The 13,423-nt window shown below is 42.8% G+C and overlaps 1 protein-coding gene across 1 annotated transcript in view; it reads right to left on the bottom strand.

Moving 5' to 3' along the window:
* The window catches only part of cfap58 (cilia and flagella associated protein 58), a 29,136-nt gene extending 25,674 nt beyond the window's left edge, over positions 1–3,462 (bottom strand). Inside the window, exons 1-5 of the mRNA XM_034550655.1 lie at positions 3,389–3,462; positions 2,633–2,902; positions 2,156–2,304; positions 1,933–2,083; positions 1,418–1,612 (exon numbers count right to left, since the gene is read on the bottom strand). Coding sequence (XP_034406546.1) covers positions 1,418–1,612; positions 1,933–2,083; positions 2,156–2,304; positions 2,633–2,902; positions 3,389–3,394 — 771 coding nt within the window. The 5' untranslated portion in view covers positions 3,395–3,462. The remainder of the gene's footprint in view (positions 1–1,417; positions 1,613–1,932; positions 2,084–2,155; positions 2,305–2,632; positions 2,903–3,388) is intronic.
* Between the last annotated feature and the right edge of the window lie 9,961 nt (positions 3,463–13,423).

A 13,423-nucleotide genomic window follows, 5' to 3' on the forward strand; every position in this document is an offset into this window, starting at 1 on the left:
CGCCCCACCCCTTTAAAGCTCCCCACTCCGTTAAAGCGCCCCTTTAAAGCACCCCACTCCTTTAAAGCGCCCCTTTAAAGCGCCCCACTCCGTTAAAGCGTCCCTTTAAAGCGCCCCACCCCTTTAAAGCTCCCCACTACGTTAAAGCGCCCCTTTAAAGCGCCCCACTCATTTAAAGCGTCCCTTTAAAGCGCCCCACCCCTTTAAAGCGCCCCGCTCCTTTAAAGCGACCCGCTCCTTTAAAGCGCCCCACTCCTTTAAAGCGCCCCACTCCTTTAAAGCGCCCCACTCCTTTAAAGCGCCCCACCCCTTTATAGCGCCCCGCTCCTTTAAAGCGACCCGCTCCTTTAAAGCGCCCCACTCCTTTAAAGCGCCCCACTCCTTTCAAGTGCCCCTCTCCTTTAAAGCGCCCCACCCCTTTATAGCGCCCCGCTCCTTTAAAGCGACCCGCTCCTTTAAAGCGCCCCACTCCGTTAAAGCGCCCCTTTAAAGCGCCCCACCCCTTTAAAGCTCCCCACTACGTTAAAGCGTCCCTTTAAAGCGCCCCACCCCTTTAAAGCGCCCCGCCCCTTTAAAGCGCCCCACTCCGTTAAAGCGCCCCTTTAAAGCGTCCCACTCCTTTAGAGCGCCCCTTTAAAGCGGCCCACTCCTTAAAACCGCCCCACTCCTTAAAAGCGCCCCACTTCTTTAAAGCGCCCCACCCCTTTAAAGCGCCCCACTCCTTTAAAGCGCCCCTTTAAAGCGCCCCACCCCTTTAAAGCGCCCCTTTAAAGCACCCCACTCATTTAAAGCGCCCCACCCCTTTAAAGCGCCCCACTCCTTTAAAGCGCCCCTTTAAAGCGCCCCACCCCTTTAAAGCGCCCCTTTAAAGCACCCCACTCATTTAAAGCGTCCATTTAAAGCGCCCCACCCATTTAAAGCGCCCCGCTCCTTTAAAGCGCCCCACTCATTTAAAGCGCCCCACTCCGTTAAAGCGCCCCTTTAAAGCGCCCCACTCCTTTAAAGCGCCCCACCCCTTTAAAGCGCGCCTTTAAAGCGCCCCACTCCTTTAAAGCGCCCCTTTAAAGCGCCCCACTCATTTAAAGCGTCCATTTAAAGCGCCCCACCCATTTAAAGCGCCCCGCTCCTTTAAAGCGACCCGCTCCTTTAAAGCGCCCCACTCCTTTAAAGCGCCCCACTCCTTTAAAGCGCCCCACTCCGTTAAAGCGTCCCTTTAAAGCGCCCCACTCCTTTAAAGCGCCCTACCCCTTTAAAGCTCCCCACTCCGTTAAAGCGCCCCTTTAAAGCACCCCACTCCTTTAAAGCGCCCCTTTAAAGCGCCCCACTCCGTTAAAGCGTCCCTTTAAAGCGCCCCACCCCTTTAAAGCTCCCCACTACGTTAAAGCGCCCCTTTAAAGCGCCCCACTCCTCTGCTCACCTTTAACTCTTTCAGCTGCTGCTCCAGTCTCTGCTGCTCCTCTTTGGCCCTGTGGCCCTGCAGACTCAGGGCCTTGATCTCCCCCATCTTGGCCTCCGTGTCGACGTGCAGCTGCTTCACCTCCTTGTCCAGCTTCTCCTTCAACCTCACCTCCCGTGAAATCTCATTCTGTTGCACCTGGAGCTCCTGCTGGAGCTGGAGGTCGACGCCCAGAGTAGCAAACAAGATTTAACTCCACGTTCAGCAATGTGTACTCGTACTACATTATGGTCATCTGCAGACTCAGTCATGTGGGACCAATATTGCAAAACACAAGTTAAAGTTACAAATCAGGTTATCTTCAACTTGGCCACACTGATCACCATCTGATGTGCTGTTGCAGAATCTGGGACAGGCAATCTGTTCATGAATTAAAATGTCAGAAGATCATTTCCTTGCAGTCTCCATCACAGAGAACTCCTTGTGTCTCGACCTCTAAGGTCAACACCGTCTCTGAGAACGTGACACGTATTCACCTGAGAGATGTTCTCTGAGGCGCGGTCTCGCTGGGCCTCTATCTCCTGCTGGGTCGCGGTGGCCTCGCTTAGTTGTTCACTCAAGCTCTCCACGGTCGCCAGCAACACATCCCTCTCCTCTGACAACTCCTTGTTCATTTTGATTAGATTGCTGAAGGAACAGATTGCAGTTGGTTCCATCCACACAATAAACGATTACGAGCATGGGGAACACATGGCTCACCTCTGCTCCTGGTCCACAGAGGAGCCAGTTGGTTGTTCAGCCATTTTCATAAGTTTGGAAACTTCTTCTTTCAAATCCCTGATGGTCTCTTTGTCCCTCCTCTCTTTATCATGAGCGGCGTCCACCATCTTCCAGCCTTTATCCAGCTCCTACGGTGTAAACAAAGGGCAATGTTGAGCACAACAATGCAGAGTTATGGAATCTAATGGAGTCCAGAAGAGTGTGGAGTGATAAACCTTCATGATTGTAAAGCCCTCTGAGGCAAATTTGTAATTTGTGATATTGGGCTATACAAAATAAACTGAATTGAATTGAATTGAAATGATTAAAACTAAATATAACGTTCTATAAAAGACACAAATGCCATCAATTTGCATTCCTGGTCCTTTATTTTACACAATACGTGTGTCATAAGCTCCATATTTGAAATCATGTGCATACACAAAGCCATAATTAACATAGTGCTCAGCAGTATACCCTCTTTAGAGAAGCGATGGTTGTCTCGTCTTCCTGGGACAGTTTCAGGGCCGCTGCTACTTTAGTGGAGGTGGACACAACTTCTGCATTCAGCTCCCTGCATTTGGACATCAGCCTCTTCTCATTCTCTCTGGACTTCTTCAGAGCATGGACCAGCTTCTCGTACTCCCCCCGGACCTTGTCCATGCTCTGGTCCTCTAGCAGCTCGTTGAGGATCATGTGGAACTCCTCCAGGGACTCAAACGTGTCCTCTCCTGCTGGTCTGCTCTCCTGGGAAATGATGCAGAGCCGCAGGTTCACATGAATGGGACAAAAGTAATGATATGTGACACCTGGTGGTACTTTACTTGACGTCACTGGCATCTGGACCAAATGGCCTTTTAAGTTGAGCCATTATTTGACCAGTGACTTCAAGTAGCAGCAAGCAGAACGGCGAGGACTTCATGCCCGGCGGTCCGGCTAACGGCAGGTGTTGTGTCGCAGTCTGCTCCGCCGGCGAGTGGCGTCTCCCCCGTGGTCCGGGGCTGATGTCCGGGGGCGGGTTGGGTCCCCGTGGGTGGTGCGGTTTAACGCCGGAGGAGACGCGTGTCGACGGGGGAGCAGTATCCGACACACCACCGGGTTAGCGGCCCGACACTACGAGCTGCGTTAGCTAGTTAGTTGGCTCAAACGAAGAGTGTCTTATAACGTCACTCTTTCTCCAACTGACACGCACGCGCAAGTTGCCTTGTAAAGTCGCAAAGGAATAGCGCTTACCTCCATTATGAGAACAGAAAAGTCAATATATATAAATAGAACTAGTTAATGGTTGAATATTCCGTACAACCAGCGTTGCTATGGCGTTAGTGTTATCAATGGAGATGTTGTCTTCGGTCGCCTAGCAACGCAGTTCTCGCGTGAAAAGGAGCTGCGGTCAGCTGGTTTGAGAACGTGATCAGGGGCGTTTGTAGGATTCAGAGAAAGGGAGGCTAAGCCCCAAGGGGAGGGTCACTCTTTTGAATGTGTCTTTTTAAAGGCTGACCCCTCCTCCTCTATTTAAAGGCTGACCCCTCCTCCTCTCTTTAAAGGCTGACCCCTCCTTCTCTCTTTAAAGGCTGACCCCTCCTTCTCTCTTTAAAGGCTGACCCCTCCTTCTCTCTTTAAAGGTTGACCCCTCCTTCTCTCTTTAAAGGTTGATCCCCGCCTCCTCTCTTTAAAGGCTGACCCCTCCTTCTCTCTTTAAAAGCTGATCCCTCCTTCTCTCTTTAAAAGCTGATCCCCCCTCCTCTCTTTAAAGGCTGATCCCTCCTTCTCTCTTTAAAGGCTGACACCTCCTATCTTTATATACTGACCCCTCCTCTCTTTAAAGGTTGATCCCCCCTCCTATCTTTATATACTGACCCCTCCTCTCTTTAAAGGTTGATCCCTCCTCTCTTTAAAAGCTGATCCCTCCTTCTCTCTTTAAAGGTTGATCCCTCCTTCTCTCTTTAAAAGCTGATCCCTCCTTCTCTCTTTAAAAGCTGATCCCCCGTTCTCTCTTTAAAGGCTGACTCCTCCTATCTTTATATACTGACCCCTCCTCTCTTTAAAGGCTGACTCCTCCTATCTTTATATACTGACCCCTCCTCTCTTTAAAGGTTGACCCCTCCTCTCTTTAAAGGCTGACTCCTCCTATCTTTATATACTGACCCCTCCTCTCTTTAAAGGCTGACTCCTCCTATCTTTATATACTGACCCCTCCTCTCTTTAAAGGCTGACTCCTCCTATCTTTATATACTGACCCCTCCTCTCTTTAAAGGTTGACCCCTCCTCTCTTTAAAGGCTGACTCCTCCTATCTTTATATACTGACCCCTCCTCTCTTTAAATGCTGACTCCTCCTATCTTTATATACTGACCCCTCCTCTCTTTAAACTGAACTACCGACATCCCATAACGAGACGACGGGACTCGGTAAACCTCCTCTTCTCTCCCCGGCGAACCGCCACCTTATCGCGGTGGAGGAGTTTGAGTGGCTCGGTGACCCTGAGCCCAGACTAAGAGCGGTTCAAACACACACATAACGTCACCATGTTGTTTACAACAAGTGTGGAGAAGTGCTTTTAATGTTATTATTTGTATCTGATCAATAACGGTAACGGTTGTTTAAGGCCACATAACGTGTTTTAAATATTAACATTTTAGTGGAGTGTGTCTGGGAGGAAGTACGTACTCAGATGTCGTGTGAACAATAGACATTTAAGAGTCCGCACATTGCTGTCCACGTTTCTCTCTGTGGAGCAACAGGTGACATCTCTTCTCTCCTGTCGCACCTGTGTGTGTGAGGGCGGGGCTTAACAGAATGCACATGTGTGATTGGTCAGTGTGTTTCCTGGACCGGAGAACGTGAGCCGGAAAGGCGAGAAGAGCTGCGCCGGGGAAAGAGAAGCGATCCATGAAGATGTAATCACTCAATTATCTGTCGGTTTTCGGTCAAGGGTCCGGAGACAACGGCGTCTGGGTCCGGACCCGGATCGAGGTCCGCCTGTTAGTGATCACTGCTATATATTATTATGTATATGAGATGGGTTGACACTTCATTACAAAATTAAACCAAGCGGCATTCACAAGGACAACTATCACCAGTTAACAGGGTTGCCTGTTAGACCGTAACACCGGACGCTCGGTTCTATAAAACCGACCCAGAAAGCAGCATTGGTTGAGATAAACTTGGTCACGACAGTCAAAAGTCAGTCCTAGTGGATTAATATACACCAATAATTAAAAATATTAGCAATGTGAGCATAACAATCGTGTATTTTGGAGGTTCAAAAAGTCTCTGATAAAATACTTTGAAGTCAGTGGTCACATTTTCTTCCAACAAGTAGTCCAGGGGCTGACTGGGGGTCTCTAGTAGAGGGTCCGGTGCAACAACTCGTAGTTTGAAGGTCTTTGCAAAGATGAAAACTATACTGTGAGATGCAGAGTTGCTCGTTCAAGAGGACCGTGGCATAAAAACCAAGAGAGTGCACCTTCAGAATCGCCTCAAGCGGTTGTCAATGGCACATCCAACTTCAGCCAAGGCCGTAGGTTATACCTCAACACAGGAAAGGACACAGCAGCACACCCCCTACCCCACACACACAGCCCTGTGTGTAAAACTGCAACACACAAAAAGAGGGCTGTTTAATTCTGACAGCCACGTAGTTTATTACCATACTACCATAGATCTGTATTAACATGAACATAAAGTATACACAGTAACAGATCAAAGACTAAATTAAAGTCATATTTTGGAAATCGCTTTCTAACAGAAAGGAGAACAAAAACAGGGAACAATATTTCTGTTTTTCGCCTCCAACATCAACAATCAGGAGGTTTGACCAGATTCAGTTTATGAACTTATTACATTTTCTATTCTGTAGTATTCCTTTATTATTCTATCTTTATTTAAAATGGACCGTGTACAGTTAAAACATAAATGTCACCATTTGATGCTCTGTACCAGATTGTAGCTACAGCACATTTGCATCTGTAGTCCCTTGACAGACACAACAAACATAAAACAATAGCAAACAGTAAATGATAAGACACAATACAACAGTATATGTGGTCACTTTAGAATTCTATAGACCATGCACACATTTGAAAATAATCTAAAATTCACAAAGCTCAGCAGATTGTATTTTTCCAGTATCCCACAGTGATGAAAATCAAATGGCTTTTTGTCCAATGTTTTAAGTTTGTTTATATGGGGATTCCAGTGGTCTTATGGTTGTTTCACCTGCCTGCCTCCAATATGTAATGCAATATGACATATGGGAAAGGACCATGGCGTGCATACAGATCTTGGCAGCATCCAGAGAGAGAGACAGTTTCTGATATGTTTAGAATTAGCCAAATTGTACTTTATAGTCTTAACCATTTTCTTTACATGTTTCTTGCAGTTCAAATTTTGATCCAGTATCATGCCAAGATATTTATGATCAGTAACAATTTCAATCCTTTCACCTTTGATAAGAATATCAGCATCAGGAGGTTGTGTCTTGGTTTTGGAGAAAAACATAGCTCCTTTTCTTTGGCAGCAAGAGTGCTGCAAACGCCTCCATGAAGGCCTGCTCATCCCTGGTAGACCTCTAGAGGCAGGTTAGGCCTGACAGCATGATGGAGGGGTTCAGCGTGGCACACACATTCATGGTTGTGGAGTGGCTTTAGGTCACTTTGGGTTTGAAGTTTACAATCAATATGTACCATTTATCTATTTGATACAACCAGAATATGTGAACATGTCATTGTAACAGAAAATCCTCTTAAAAACGGACGTCACCATCAAAAAAACAGTTTAAGACCATAAACCACATAAATCATCATAACAATAATTAATTGGAAACATTGCACCGACATGGTAATGCGAGTGAGAACCAGACTTGGACTATTATTTTGGCATTAATTCATGAGTTTTTTTTAATTTAAGTGCACTATTGCATATTCAACATGTACATTTAAACAGATGTACATCCTTTCATGATTTGGCCTGAACATGTTACTGAACAATTAGACAATCAAAGCATTGCATCTAGGAGTGTGTGCATTGTGCTGAGCCAGTTAGCATCCCCTCTGTTGTTGTGATGCATCAAATCCATTGTGTGGAATGTATTACAGTAGGCATGAAATATACAAACATTGTGATTTTCAGAATGTTTTATTCCAAAAGGCGTATCATACTAGTACATGCAGATTAACTGTACTAAGGCCCACATCAGAGTAAAAGTACCTTTGAAATGTAGAACGTGAGTAAATGTACAGTTACTTTCAACTATGTATATATATATATATACATACATATAATAATAATAATAATAATAATAATAATACATGTAAACTATGATTTTTGACCAGTTCCCCTGATTGATAGTTTAACAACATTAGCAGCTAACAATCCAACACTGTAGCTTAATAAAGATGAACTACTTAGTTAGGTTTAATAAAGATGATGACATAAATAATTTGGATTAATAAAGATGAGTTAGGTTTAATAAAAGATTATTAAATACTTGTAGACTATTCAAATTATGACTAAGACATTAACATGTTTACTAATATTTGAAAATTACAATTATCAAGAATATATTATTATTTAAAGTAGTATGAATCAATTATTAAAAGTATTACTAATACATTAACACTATTCAAATGATGAATATAACATTAACATTTGAATATTAATAATATAATAATCTAATTATTACAAACTCTGTCTCTCTGTGCAGTGAGCTTCATGTATTCAACACATAAACCAGTGATTCCCAAAGAGTGACTGAAGCGAACAGCAGTCCTCCGTGGCCTTCCTGTCATCCTTGGAGATGAGAACACACACTTCTTCAAGACAGGCTTTGGAAGTAGACTTTAGTCCACATTATTTCATTGCACACCACAGGAGGCCCAATCTATCTCTTGATTCACCCATCACTTATCCCTGATCGGGGCCCTTTTCGTTGCAGCTCTCGAGTCGCCCCATTCAAAACCCAAATGCCTTGAAGAATCAAAACGTACCTGTGGCAGACGACAGCATGGAGGGCGGCTGGAACTTGGCGTCAGGCCCCTCCTGGACGGACAGGACGGGCACAGCTGCACGTGGAGCTTCGCTGACACCTGAATAAAGCATCACATGGAGATGACAATCATTATTGATAATTGACTGACTTCATCTGGATTACCTGACAGCCTGTGGCCTCTACAGATGAGATGACTACTCCTTGGTTATAATTGTTCAGGATGGAGTTCAATCGCCAAAGACTTCACTATTCAAATGTTATGCATTATGTGTAATAAATTCTAAACAAATCTCTCCCGATTGAAAGGGTATGTAGTGGTATGTGTGCATTAATCAGTGAGCACCTTTTCAGCTGACTGTACACACCATGTATATGTGTATTTAGTAGTGTTGTTGATGGATTCAGGTCGACTTTGCATTTGACTTATTGCGTTATACATATGCAAAGCGACCGCCCACTAATGGTTGAAATCCAGCTGTTGCACCTGAATTTGCTATTGGCTGATCTGGAGTCAGGTGACTAACATGGAAGCAGCTTGCATCAACATTAGATATTGTATCTCACCCTCACTCTTCTATGCAGCGTTACAAATCATAACGATAGTTACGGATACACCTTGGAGCCACAAAGTTGTAAGCAAGTGGCAACAAAATATAGAAGAAAATATATATGAATGATGCAGCTACTGCTCCATTTAGTCCTGTTAGTGATGTATCCATATTTAGCACACACAAAGTTCTGCCTGGAACATTGCCAACCGTTATTCACATCTACTACTTTATTTAGAGTTTGGGCTATTTTGCTACCAGAACATGTTTTCTTTCAGACTAGTGGAAAGAAAACATCCAAATACACATTCAGATGTTCACTACTTTGTCCATTTGTATCTTTAGATTTTCCCTACATTCACCAAACATTTGTATTCAAACATCTACTTTTAGATAACTCTTAATTAACTAAATAATTGTCCTAAAGTATGTGTAAGATTTGTGTTCAGAGCTCCGGGTCCCGTGGCCGCAGGAAATTCAGGATTCGAGTTAAAGTTTAACAATATTTAATGGAAAAGATAATACTCATGTAGCGTTCACGATCGTGGGGCCAGAAAGGAGGAACTCTCCACAGACGAACTGCAGCTCCCAGGGAGCACCAGACCGGGGCTGTCTCGAGTCTCCAGACCAGTAGAACCATGTCTCCAGACCAGTAGAACCATGTCTCCAGGGTTCCAGTCAAGGACAGGAAGTTCCCCTTCAGAATAAAACCCTATTATCCTGCCTTCAGAATAAAAGCAACACATTAGGTTTCAATCGGCATCCATTTGAACTATTGTCTAAACAATAAAACATTCATTCATTCTCATGCATCATACAGTTAATCATTACATTTGTCATTAAAACAGAATAATAAAACAGTGATCCTCTCTTATGTTTCATAATACATTCCTCCAGAATATTCCTCATAATATCCCAAATTAATTATCATATCTTTCTTTATGTATTACTTTAAAACATAAACTTCTCTTATCTACATGTGCAAATATATATAAAATCCACTACAACCTAACATATGTAATCATCTGGGGAAGTTACGTGGTGATTTGATCTTTTTATACCCTATTCACATGTAGTGTAATTCATTTTACAATTTTTATCTTTGAAAGGCAGTTCTCTCAAAATCAGAAATCTCCACTTTCCAGTTTCATTCCTTTCTATATTCTGATGTTTTTTCCAGAGGGGTTTGTCCATTTATCAGGGAGGAAGTAGTTATTTACCAGATAGGGTGAGGTGGGGCACCAAATGCAGTGAATGAAGCATGCCCCAAATCATGAAGTAGAAGATGTATACAATTATTGAAACATGCTAATTACTCCAAAAAAAGAGACAGGCTCTCTACAATTAATTCAATGACGTTTCACCAACATGCACGTGGAAGCGCGTGCACTCCTCAACCAGCAGCACCTGCGTGAGGGCAGCGCGGGTGCTGCTGGCCGTCTCTGCCCCTGCTGTCCTCACCGACTGGACCTGTGAACACCGGAGGGAGAGTGTTTGTGTTGGACCACAAGCAGTGGCCGGCCCCCATGAAGGCAGCTATAGACAACCTGCTCAATGAACACCGTGGGATGAAGGACATGCTCAAGCTTGTGGACCACGACGATGCTGCTCTAGTTCACAACTTCTTACCACACAGCATGCTGCACCAACAACAACACACCACATCTCACAATATGTCAAATGTATATGTAGTTTACATCTTTTCTCATTTTTATTATATTCATTATCATATTGGTTTTAGATGTTTGTGTTGTGTGACCTTGCACTATAAGCTCTGTGTTCAATATTTACTGTCCCTGTTGTGGTTAATACATATATTTCATGGACTAATATCTACATGTCTCATTAATATGTGAATCATTATAGTGAACAGTAAAGACACATTTAATTTAATTAGTTGCTAGACTCGCAGGTTTTTGACCGTGTGAGAACAGACAGTGTCACAACGAATGTTTTGATTTCTTTCATTTTTTGGAACAGTCAAATGGGTTTTGTAAGGGAACGTATCTTTTGGTTTGTGTTGGAAAACGTACAACATTAGAAATAAATGACCTTTCGCGTTAACACCTGAACATTGCATCTAAACTAGTCTACAAGCAACCATAGTGGCCTTTTCTTTGATAAGCAATGAGGTCACTACAGTAGCAATTGCAATTAAAATGTTCATAAGAAGGAAAACTGTAATATAATATGTTAATAGCCATAAATAAGTCAAGTACTTATATAATCTGTCTGCCACTACGATAAAGTGACAATCAGAAAACATCAAAGCAGGATCCACTTTTCTTGACTGATAAATAGCTCTTCTTCATTGATGTGTGGCTTTGGCCCAACTGGGACTCGAACCTGTGTCCAGGAGGATATTTGAGGCCACGGCTCTTCAGCACCTTGGACAGCGTTAATAATGCTGCAATTGTAAATTGTTTTAACTTGGCCATACATTATGTAATCTGCTCCATATTTCTCATATGTCATGACACACTGACCCTGAAGACATCCATATGATAATTTTGCATTCTAGTCATAGCGCCACCTAGTGGCAACATTAAGTTACATGTTTTCTACTCTTATACCCTTCTCCTCACAGATTAATCAGATCCCTCTCAGAATGTGTCAGAATAGACTTAATACCTTGATGATGCTTCACTGTGAAGATTGTATGGACTCGTTGAAGGGCGGCGAGTTGGAGCATCGGCGAAGTTTGATCGGCGAAGATGTAAACTGAAAAGAAAGTCTCTTGGGACCATGCTCTAAACGGTCCCGGAAGTCAGCCATTTAAATCATGTAACAGTGTGGAACTCGACACGAGTGTCATTATACTGACATTGAATCCATCGACTTGCTGACTTGAATTTTACTCTTTTAAAGTCTATATTAATTAAGCCATGTGACCGTAGTCTATTCAAGCCTATTTACATAACCACATTATTTCCTACAAAATGCCTTAAAATGTTATGTTGTCCAACCAACAGTCCAAAACCAAAATATATTCAGTTTCATAGTCAAATAGAAAAGTGAAAATATTAACATTTGAAAAGCTAGAATTGGAGATTTTACCTTAAATTACTAAAAATAATATAATTATCAAACAAGTTTGATTAATTTCAGCTTAATGAAATAATTAATAGACTAATTAATGTGTGTTATTAGTTATTTTGTACAGCAATAATGGAAAGAAATACACAAATACAAATAAATTGTTATTTTGTGGAGTTTCATGGATGTTTAAGAAACTGCTAATGCCATTCGACCTCTGCAGCTCATCCAGAATGCAGCTGCTCGACTGGTCTTCAACCTCCTAAATTTACCCACAATCCTCCGCTCCTCCGTGACCTTCACTGGTTACCGGGACATGGTCTAACCTCACACCAGGACATGGTCTAACCTCACACCAGGACATGGTCTAACCTCACACCCAGGACATGGTCTAACCTCACACCAGGACATGGTCTAACCTCACACCCAGGACATGGTCTAACCTCACATCAAGGACATGGTCTAACCTCACACCCAGGACATGGTCTAACCTCACACCCTGGACATGGTCATGGTCTAACCTCACACCCAGGACATGGTCTAACCTCACACCAGGACATGGTCTAACCTCACACCAGGACATGGTCTAACCTCACATCCAGGACATGGTCTAACCTCACACCCAGGACATGGTCTAACCTCACACCAGGACATGGTCTAACCTCACATCCAGGACATGGTCTAACCTCACATCAGGACATGGTCTAACCTCACATCCAGGACATGGTCTAACCTCACACCCAGGACATGGTCTAACCTCACACCAGGACATGGTCTAACCTCACACCAGGACATGTTCTAACCTCACATCCAGGACATGGTCTGAATAAGGAAGGTAGCGCCGTAGTAGCACTTTAGTAGCACTTAAATGTCTCTTACTGATATCACTTTGTAGTTTATCACTTTAGTAACACTTAAATGTCTCTTACTGATAGCCTTAAATGTCTCTTACTGATAGCACTTTGTAGTTTAACACTTTAGTAGCACTTAAATGGCTCTTACGGATAGCACTTTGTAGTTTAACACTTTAGTAGCACTTAAATGTCTCTTACTGATAGCACTTTGTAGTTTAACTTTATTGAAGAAATTGTACTTTCTTGATTCTTGTTGTTCTGAGTTTGGACTCATGGTTTAATGCACTTATTGTAAGTCGCTTTGGATAAAAGCGTCAGCTCAATGACATGAAATGTAATATTAACATGTTTAGCTTAATATGTTTAGCTTAATATTTCTTTGGTTTGAATACAGTATTGGTGATTGTTAGTTTACTGTCAACTGCATAAGGATGTATTATTGTACTTATAAAGGCATGTGTTTTGTGCTCTTTCAGTTTTACAAAATTATATTTTCCTCCATTAAATTCTGCCAAATACAACAACCTTTAGTGAGAACAGTAGCCAAGCAGTTGTTTTATGCTGTATTAATGCTCTGAAAACTGAGTTGAGCACATTTGATAAACATTTTGGGACCAAACTCAATGACCTATTCCTTTTAAAAAGAAAGAAAATGTTTGGCAAATATCCAAGTTTTTTGGCAGCATAAGAATTCTCTGGATTGATATTGGAAAGATTAAAAGTTATCGCAGGACCTCTATAACTTATATATAACTAAATGTGTGACTCAAATGGCACCAGGCCTCTAGACACCATCGAACAGGCTGAGAACCTCAAGTTTCAATATCAAAGAAGTGCCTTCC

Source organism: Cyclopterus lumpus, chromosome 14, assembly GCF_009769545.1.
Source record: "Cyclopterus lumpus isolate fCycLum1 chromosome 14, fCycLum1.pri, whole genome shotgun sequence".
Classification (NCBI taxonomy): domain Eukaryota; kingdom Metazoa; phylum Chordata; class Actinopteri; order Perciformes; family Cyclopteridae; genus Cyclopterus; species Cyclopterus lumpus.